General features: G+C 36.8%; 1 protein-coding gene and 1 long non-coding RNA gene across 2 annotated transcripts; both read right to left on the bottom strand.

Moving 5' to 3' along the window:
* Nucleotides 1-1,929: 1,929 nt before the first annotated feature.
* On the bottom strand, nucleotides 1,930-4,180 carry LOC108676128. Its single transcript, XM_018164168.2, has 5 exons — nucleotides 4,133-4,180; nucleotides 3,387-3,556; nucleotides 2,801-2,956; nucleotides 2,252-2,381; nucleotides 1,930-2,130 (listed from the first exon to the last, which is right to left on the bottom strand). The coding sequence occupies exons 2-5, from the start codon at nucleotides 3,487-3,489 to the stop codon at nucleotides 1,950-1,952; spliced, it is 570 nt and encodes a 189-aa protein (XP_018019657.2). The 5' UTR covers nucleotides 3,490-3,556; nucleotides 4,133-4,180; the 3' UTR covers nucleotides 1,930-1,949.
* A 31-nt stretch (nucleotides 4,181-4,211) lies between these two features.
* On the bottom strand, nucleotides 4,212-5,900 carry LOC125178758. Its single transcript, XR_007157008.1, has 3 exons — nucleotides 5,808-5,900; nucleotides 5,351-5,503; nucleotides 4,212-4,271 (listed from the first exon to the last, which is right to left on the bottom strand). It is a non-coding gene; the product is annotated as an uncharacterized LOC125178758 (long non-coding RNA).
* Nucleotides 5,901-10,064: the final 4,164 nt, after the last annotated feature.

Here is a 10,064-nt window from a genome sequence, read left to right as displayed (position 1 = left end):
GTTGCTGGGACACGACATGGTTCATAATATTAACCGTCACCCAGGTAAGATATGGGCGGTAAGTGGTAGAAGGCTGTCTCACTGTAAACAAAAGCATGTCACGGCCCTGCAATCTAAAAGCGCTTGCTTGTGCCGTTTGCCGCCATGCTCGAAGGTGCCTGCAGTTGGTCAGTGATATATGTTGGTTGCTTGGCTCCGTATGGCGGCAGACGGCCGCTTGTCGGCACCTCAGCACCCATATATTATATAGGTGCGTGAAGCACGATGACGGCAGTGAACGGCGTTATTCCGGCATCGACGGCTCCAATCACTGCGGACGTTGACGGTAATTTTTAAATTTGTATATTGCTATATTATTAGCATGCTGGCTACCAAGCAAGTGGCAAATCAACCACACTGTCTTTACAAGCTGCAGGCCCAGAAAACTCAAGCAAAGAGAATCTAAGACAACTCTCTTAACAGCTATATTTGTTCCATGAAAATTATACTAAGCTCACTCATGTACAATTTATTTCGAGCTGCAATATTTCAGTGCAAATTGTTATTTAATTTACAGCTCATCAATACAGAAGTAGTTAAATGATTAAAACTGACTATCTTTTCTGGCAGTGCTTAACCTTATTTCCCTAGTTATAAAATCCCAATAACAAATAACAGAAAATGAGTGCACAAATAGTAACGTTTGATGATTTATTTTTCCTCTTAATTTGAGTGAATCGACCGTTAGAAAACGCCTTATGGTTAAACTATGCACAAATGCTTGAAAGAAAATAAATTTAACAGAACTTATCGTAAGTTTATGAATAAATCTTTTCTTTCATTTCGACTGAGATGTAATTAACTAAAAAGTCATATAGAGACAAACTTCTGCTTCTATTTCTAAGTAGGCAACATTGTCGTCACTCATCCGATATCAACTGCCTTCACGTTCAATTTTCTATCAAAATTACGAATTGCTTGGTTTCCTGTATAAGTTAAGGTGAACAATCATGGGTTATATCATCTGAATCGATCTAAACGGAGTTGAAACTAATCTGTGAAGGTTGCAAAGTAAGCCGATGAATGATTATGGAATCCGTAATAGATCGATCTTAAGTGTTGACGAATATTCCTATCCTATTGCATTATGGTCGTCCATATTATTTTATATGACTTTATAAACTATTTAATTTATTCTAATCACACACTTAGCAAATACCAAAACACATATATATATATATATATATATATATTTAAACACGAGTGGTTAATGACCAGAGAAATCATCGATTTAAATTTTCAGGATCGAACAATATTCTTCAGCTGACGTTGGTTGATAAAAATTCAGGTTCAAGGAAGTAAATTAATTTATTAACGACGTTTCGAATGTAACAACATTCATTTTCAAGTTACAGGAAGCATTGAATACAGAAATTTTTGATGGAAATAAGTACATGATACAAGTAAATAGGATACAAGTAAATAGGATACATTTTGTATCCTATTTACTTGTATCATGTACTTATTTCCATCAAAAATTTCTGTATTCAATGCTTCCTGTAACTTGAAAATGAATGTTGTTACATTCGAAACGTCGTTAATAAATTAATTTACTTCCTTGAACCTGAATTTTTATCAACCAACGTCAGCTGAAGAATATTGTTCGATCCTGAAAATTTAAATCGATGATTTCTCTGGTCATTAACCACTCGTGTTTAAACAAGCTTATTCTGCTATCTTATACTAATATATATATATATATATATATATATATGCTTACATTTGAATAAATGAGATAAAATTACGGCATTCGTGATGAAAATTATTACTGTGCGCAAAGAATCTTCTTTGTGTAAGAAGGCTGTGAAGAACAATGAGACATGCTTGCGTTAGCGGACATATTTAATGCCGTCGTGACATATGGTTGTCTATGAGCCATCCCGTGAAGGTCTGAGATGTACGGGAGCTTCTCAGCCTCCCGACACTGTGGCGGCACCATCCCCGTTGTTGGCCAAGTGAGGCAAGTCCGCGAACTGCCAGAGGCCATATATCCCCTGGTACGAGGAGATGATGAGAGTGACAAATCCTGCAGTGTAGTTGCCAGGATGTTGATAGAACATCAGAGGAGTCGGCGATCCTTGTCGACCAAAGCTGAAATGATATCAAAACTGTGCTCACTTTCAGAAGTTTGAGGCCTTATTATCTGCGCTGCTTGTTGGGCAAAATATAATTTTTTGGTCAAACGGCTATTTTACAATCGCTGCACTCATACCTGAAAGTGCCGAACTTCATAGTGATGTAGAAAGAACGAAATTCTGAGTTCGATATCAGGCCAGGAACTGAGACGCTGGAGAACCAATCGAGGCCGGTCCGGTACAAGATTGCTTGGTCGAGTAACAGGCCTGATATTAAACACATAGCTGAATGATTATATTTAAATCTTCTATAGTCTATACCTTAGCAACCTTCTTCCTAATGAAGAGTTATCGGTTACTTCCATGATGCCGTTTCTTCGTACGCCAGCGAACGCGAAGTTCGAATTTGGTCCGTTGCAAGAATACTTTATCTAGTTAACGATAAAAATGAAAAATTATATCTAAATTGGATTTGATGAATTTGCCGTAGCATTTAATTTTCCTTTAAAATTCGAATTCAGCCGCAGTATAATCCAGCGGATTCAAGAATATTAAATATAAATACATGTAAATTATTTAATGAAGAAATGGGTCCATGAATAATTTCAATTGAATATAACTACAACCCGTACTCTCTGTAACCTGCAAAATAGTCTGTGAATATATCAGTAATTCAATTCACTCACGTAGTTGATATTGGTATGAATAGTCACGACTCCGGCAGAGACCGATCCTGGCGTCAGCCCCGCCCTTGTACGTGAAGCGGATGCTGAAGTCGTGCAGACGGCTGCCGTTGGGCGAGAGGTCGTACACTTGCCAAAAGTCCGCGTTCGTGCGCAGAGCTGACAGATTTTACGAATGAGGAATAATTTTGTCATAAATTAAGTCAGGCATGTTAGTCAGGATTTTATTTGATTAATAGCTAAAAAGGCACAGTTCTATTATAATAATTATCTTTCTTGTGAGATGCATGTTGTATTCTAGTTTTTAAACTTCTATGCTATTAAGTATGAGAGTGTAATTGGATATGTCACAACCCTCGATCAAAAGCCTGCCATTTATTGCAGAATCCTGAAGATTCTTTATCTTTTTCAGGCAGTAAAATTACTTACAGGGCAAAAGTAATTTTACTTACTTGAAAATAAAGATAGCCAGTTTTCGAAATGCTACATCATGCTATTGTAAAATTTCCACAAAACACTAGATCCAATCTTTATTTTGGTCATTTTCCATCGATATATTTTCACGCGATGCGATGATAGTTGAACTCACTGTTTGTTTCTACGGTAAGCGGGTAGTACGAGTCAACCAGTCCGTTTGGCACGTACAAGAAGTCGTCAAAATCAACTTGTTGAATGGGTGCCCAGAAGGCCATGTATTTGAAGACGTATTTGTATGGATCATTGAACGTAATGAATGGCGCTTCACCCACGTAGCCGAACCTTGGGAAATTATTTAATTATTCGGAAAAACTTCCATATTAGATATAAATAATTGTGTTGATAATAAGCAACTTAAGCTACTTGTTCCAGCGGCTTTAAAATCCTTCTATTATGTTTCCAAATTATATTAGAAATAAAGAAGAGACATTTAAACGGAAGTAAATACACTTGTATTCTCCCAGTCTCGTGCAATATTTTGAGATGCTCGCAGATAACGAGACGCGTCAGCGACCTGGTGTTAATACGTATATTTTTTCACAAGGCTGCCCACTGGTTTTGAAAACATTACTGTATGTATTAGTCAGCTATTTCAGTAAGGTTGCTATCTACTCTACTAGTGAAGTTGAACTGCTTCTAAAGGCAACAAAAGAAATTTAGATCATTGCAAGAACCTCCTTTGAAGTGAAATTTATACAACTTTCAAAATTGACTGAATACAATGTGGCAAAATTGTTCATTGACGAAATATAGATACTGAAATGCCAAAAGGTATTAGGTCTAAGTGATTGTTCATGGTAATTGGGATTGATTTCTTACAGCACCGCTCGATGCCCCGAGTTAATGACCAATGAATACCTGATGGCTCCATCACAGAACGACAGGTTGAACTGCTGGAAGATGCCGTTGAAGATGGGCAGTAGGCTGCTGTGGAACGGCCGAATCCAATATGAGTAGTTATAGATCGCAGTTTGGGTGATACCGTCCATCCCAAACGCTGAAGAAATGTAAAAGCAGAATATGTGTACATAGCAATATGGGAATGTTAACAACACATAGTTAATGAAATTGCAGATGAGTTCCATTACTCCTGTCTTCACAATGCTAAAGGCAAAGCATATAGCGCAGCAATAAAAATACTTTTAAGTACACCTGATGAGCAACATAGACCGGGCCTACATTTTAGACTTGCTGATTCAGAGCAGAATATAAAATATGGCTTATTTGAATTTGGTTTACATCCAATTTAGATGGCGATCTTTCCTCTTGCTTTTCGTTCTAAACTAATCCATCGACTGCATTAAATTCAAGTAATATAAATTTCGTTCATTTGAAGAGTAATTGAAATAAATTCAGGGAGCGGTATTGTGAAATAAATTCTAGAACATTGTTTTAAATAAGGTGCATTTATTTTTTTCCTTTTTTCATGATGTCCTCTTAGAAGTTCAGCAAAAAATGAATGTACGTAGATCGAATTTTAATTTGTATAAATTAATTTGTTTTGCCGACTTAAAATTGAGATTTATTCCCTTTGCATATTGATAACTTTCCTGTAGAAACATGTCACATATTAAATTTATATATCACTCGGAGAGCAGGAGAGCATCATCACAGAAGATAACTGTTGAATTCTTTATTTCATCCCGAATATACTTTTAATGTGTTGTGTTCGCCTGGGGCATGCGTGTACTGCACAATGCACCCTTAGTCGATTAAGCTAGCATCCGGAGTTTTAGTTTGGTGCTGCTTCTCTAGTAGGAAGAAGGAAATATTTGGTATATGTGTGTTTTAACTCCGAGGGTTCATTTGAACATGAAAAAACTGTTTTAATGTCTAGACATAAGTTCTAAATAAATCATTTTACTTGTTAATCTTAACTTTAGTGCAATACTTATTTTATATTACCATGTTTGTTATACCTATATTGTTTGTTTTTAAAGAAACCGATATTAATAAAAAAAATCGACCAAAAATCGTGTTTTCAAACTCTTCTGAAGCGAATTTACGTAACAATAACATTCATGTCGAATCGATCAAATTTTCAATTGTCATCGAATACGTGACTGTAATATTCACCAATTTGAATTTGTCGCAAGTTACTGCCGTAAAAGTCTTCGTTGTTGGCCAAGAGAACTCGTAATTGCGCCGTCCTCCGGACTGTTATGGACACTTGGCAGACGCCGCCTACAAGTCTCTTGCCCAGCCACAGTTGATGACCCATGCGCCACACTGAAGCGATTAACAAGTTACAAATACACGGGGAAAAAATCTCGAGTTCAAATTATTTGGTGTTTGGACACTTAAAAATTGAAACACTCTTATATACAGTAGAACCGGAAAGGTTATTGAGTAAAATTCTTCACTATTCCCGTACAGCAGAGAATGGTGAGAAATCGATCAACACAAGTTGGTCGATTGAATCGATTACAGTACTATTAATCAGTTCATTAATTAGTATTATCAGTGCATGGTAAATTTTGCTTAGCTTATAAATTTTTTAATGAATTCTATATAATAAAAGGCTGAGCCAGACCTCGCTGGGGTACGCAGTGAGTGGCGTTGTAAGCCCACATGCCGGGCCTGCAGCTGCACTGCGGTGCAGACAGCGCAGTGTTGCAGTGCAGGTCTTCCGACAGCGCCTTGCACTGCACGTCATTGGAGCACGACTCTCCCGCTCCACGTGCTGCAGGATTGGGCACGTAAATTACATTTAAAGCAATTTCTCGCGAGTATTAAAAGGATTTACTCGCAGACGCTGTACTCTGATACAACACATCTTGTCTGCTATCGGTTAATTTGTTTGACGTATCGTCAGACTTTGTCAAACATTTTCATATATGAAGGGTCACAATTAGAGGCATAATTATACTAATACCTGTCAATAAAATATATTAAAATTACCAATGCAGATCGGCTCAAAAAATGTAATTATCCATTTGATTGATTACCACATTCTTGAGTTGTAATGTTTATGCTCTCCTCCCTGAACGTCTAATAAATTTCCGAAGTTAGGGAGGCACCCATTGCGGAAGTGAAGGCAAAACCTAGACGGCATCAAACGACAGATTTTTTAAACTGGATTGAAAAGATGATGCGGATGCCCCAGAATTACAGTTTGATCTGAACTTTGTTTTAACTAGATTTCTTCACAAACGCTACTGGAATAGTATTGGTTGCAATATCTTGAGTTTGAAGAAGCAATGGAGACCTAAAGCAGCCTGCACCAGCCGCGCCGGTAACGCTGATTCCGTCTACTGATCTTCTGTCTGATCTTCTGCCCTACGGGACCTACTGATCTGTCTGATCTTCTGCCCTACGGGACNAACAGGTTAACATTGTATTGTTCACACATTATGTTAACAGGTTAACCTTGTATTGTTCGCACATTATGTTAACAGGTTAACATTGTATAGTTCACACTACATAATCACTGAAAATTGGTGATACTTTCAACCCTTCATGCACTACTTGATGTTCATCAGCCATAAATAATTTATTATGGATACGATCACTAACAACTGCATGCCAGCAGCGCAATTTGCCTGCTAGCATTGTAATTTGTATGCTACCATTAACAATTGCATTTTTAGCGCATTTTCTCATGGAAAAAATGCACTATTGTGCTCGCCATGTCCGTCTGTCCGTCCGTCTGTCTGTCTTTCCGTCCGTGACTTCACATTTTTGATGACGAGAAAATGCGCTTTCTGTCACTCACTGCAGTGTGTACTGAGTTATATTTTAATAATATTTTAATTTGCTTGCAATAATCGCAAATTTCATTTTCTCAATGAACTTAGCTTGCATTCCTTATAATTTTAATGATATCATTATAATTGCTATGCTACTACTAGAATTTATCTTTTGTCATTAAAATATACTCATATTCAATAATATTTCTCTTAGATCAATAAAATCTGCATGTTATCATCATAATGTTAATTTGAAGATTATCATCATAATTTGTATGAAACCATTCAAATATGCTTGCTACCATTAAAATGTAATTGAAATTTAATGGCATTATCATTGAAATTTGCATGATATCATTATAATTTGTATATTTTTGTCTCAATAATAACATGAGTAGTAGTTCAAACCATCGCTTCCAAAATAACGCCCGTTCAACTACTATTTTGACATTTTGAAGGAATCGCTAATTGTTATGAATGAGGTAAGTGTCGTTATTTAGTACCTAATTTAATTTTAAAGTCCCTGTGAAATTCAATCACATTTTAATTTTTTAATCCAACTCACACACTGTTTCATGATTTCATTAGAAAAAAATCACTTAATGTGACAACACGATTGCGTTGTGAATAATTGATTTACCAGCTTCAAAATTATCAACGAACTCACAAGCAAATACCTAGTCTATGACATCAAATAAACTAGCAGGGTAATTCATTGTTACTTGGGTACAGTATCCCAAATAAGATTAAATGCTACAATGCACGCCTGTGAACGAATTTTGAATATTCATTTGGACTCCCAGCTAAATCAAACGTAGTCATTTAATCCGAAATCTTACATTTGGGATATTGTATCACTTTGATATCCCGATTACATTGGTGACATCCCAAAACGAAAAGTTTGATCAATATTATTAACTCTGATCATCACTGTACAATTTCAGTGCTCATCTACTAATTCAATGTATATGATGATGAATATTATGACTCAATTAAATTTAATTAAACTCTCATTCAACGAGTAGAAATATAATTGAGACTGTTAGCAAAACCATAAGAATTAGGAAAATACAAAAGTATGCAGAATTTCTACAAATTTTGAAAATGTTTGATAAATGTGAAAATTTAAGTAAAATTTCTTCAACAATGTAAGATGCACGTATAAAAAGTTTGAAAGGCGCATGAGGATTGCATTCTGAGGATTAGTTGTAACATGTATTGAAAATCTGGAAAAAAATACTGGCACACTATTGGTGAGAACGTATACAGATGAACTCGATCGTTTAATCCAATTCTGGCAGGCTACAAAACACAATAAAATGACGAAACACATCAAATTTAAATAACAAATAGAGTTTCCCAACTTGTGACTCAAGGAGCAATTAACGTTATAATAAATATTTTTAAAAGACTTAGATAAGAATTTGCCTTACCACACTGCGCTGAACACTTCCCCTCAGTCACGCACTGGGTTTCGTTGATGAAAATGTCACCGCTTGCCTGCAGTTGAAAAACGCACCATTCAGTTTACGTTGACAAATGAATTTTCTGAAATACTGTTCATCAGCCTTAATGTAGAATTTCTAAACTTCTAACCACACGTATATATTGTTGATCAATATAAATGACATTGGGTTTTTTCGTTGCTTTTTGTGCATTTTCGAAGCGTATACTAATTTTTTGATCGTTATTATGAATAACAGTGAGTGAAACAATCAAGAAATAGCGAAATTTCCCCAAGAAGTGCCCCTGACCGCGGCTTTGGTGTCGTTGAGGTCGTAGTAGCGCCACTGGGAGTCGTGCAGGAGAGACCCGCCGTCAGCGCCTCCGTCGCATAGGCTCCTGTTGAGCAGCTCGCACCTCCTCGAGGGTAACTGAGGGAAATTAATAGCACAGGAACGCTTGGTCGGTAGCATGGATTATTGGATTAACTTTCAGTATATTTTAATTCTGGTTGTGTTGTTCATGTTTCAAAATTGCTGAGCAGGAACACGACTTGTGAAGAAATGGGAGTCGCGTCAGCTAATTTCCCGTGTCTGTTGACGGCTGAAAAACGCTGCAGGATCATCGAGGTCTCACTGCGCACTTCGCTTACCGTCCACACCAACAAATAAACGACGACCACGTATTGCATCCTTGATCGTAAGTAATTAGTGTTGTCTTTATGAACTGGATTGCTGGACTTGTAGATTTGTTTGGTAACGACTGATAAGATAATTAAAACTACAGTCCAAATTTAAATTGAATTGTCTTTGACTTCACTCTCTGGGCTTAAACATATGTAAAAGAAATTACCGAGAAAAAACGATATTTTTATTAGTAGGAGCTCCATTGATATACGAGTCATGACCCCAATTTTGACGGCGATGTTTATTGCTTAATGATCTTGATGATTAGCACTAGGTCTTCGTGAAGCTATATACGAGTTGTGTAGAGTTAAGGTGCACAACTTTCTATGGAACCATAATAGAGCGAATAATAGCCGATATGCGATGTATCTGACATCGTTATCAGTATGCCTTTTATACTCGTCATATGCAGACTGCTGAACCTCGTTCACGCTTGCCAGTATACGTTCTGTGTTACACTGTGTTTCACTGCCAGCGGTGCGCTGTCTGGTTACCTGTATACGAGTTACTACTACTAATTGTTGCTTTTATTTTTGAATAGCCTAATTATTTAAATTTCTCAACAATATCCGGTTGTACATGTAATAAGTGGTTAATCCGTATCGCAAAAGTGAAGGCTGTAAGCAGATCAAGTTTTGTCGGACAACCATCGCCTCCGCGTGCCTCTGAAAATCTGCCCTCCAGTAATGAAACAATGTACATTGTACACCAACTGAGCAAAAAAACGACCATGGTCACGTGTAATTTTGTATTGCATTTTCTAGCCTTCATCAAGTACAAGTTGATTCGTGACTTGGTTCATTCCAGACGAATGCATGACAGAGGTCTTAATTTATCCCTGGTATAAATCTTGTTAGAGTAACTACTGATCAACGACGAAGGCGGCCATTATAAACCATCATTTTCTTAATGGGAATTGCAAGATGATACAAAATTTTTGTCCGCGAGTGATATTTCGTTCCACATTCAGGT

Source organism: Hyalella azteca, unplaced genomic scaffold, assembly GCF_000764305.2.
Source record: "Hyalella azteca isolate HAZT.00-mixed unplaced genomic scaffold, Hazt_2.0.2 contig12444, whole genome shotgun sequence".
NCBI lineage: Eukaryota > Metazoa > Arthropoda > Malacostraca > Amphipoda > Hyalellidae > Hyalella > Hyalella azteca.
This window is presented reverse-complemented; position numbering and strand designations above follow the sequence as displayed.

Coding starts and splice junctions, on each gene's coding strand:
- LOC108676128 (XM_018164168.2), bottom strand. CDS start 3,489: ATGGCCTTCTGGGCACCCATTCAACAAGTTGATTTTGACGACTTCTTG. Junction 2,957..3,386: donor GCTTACCGTAGAAACAAACA/GTGAGTTCAACT, acceptor AAAATCTGTCAG/CTCTGCGCACGAACGCGGAC. Junction 2,131..2,251: donor ATGAAGTTCGGCACTTTCAG/GTATGAGTGCAG, acceptor ATATCATTTCAG/CTTTGGTCGACAAGGATCGC.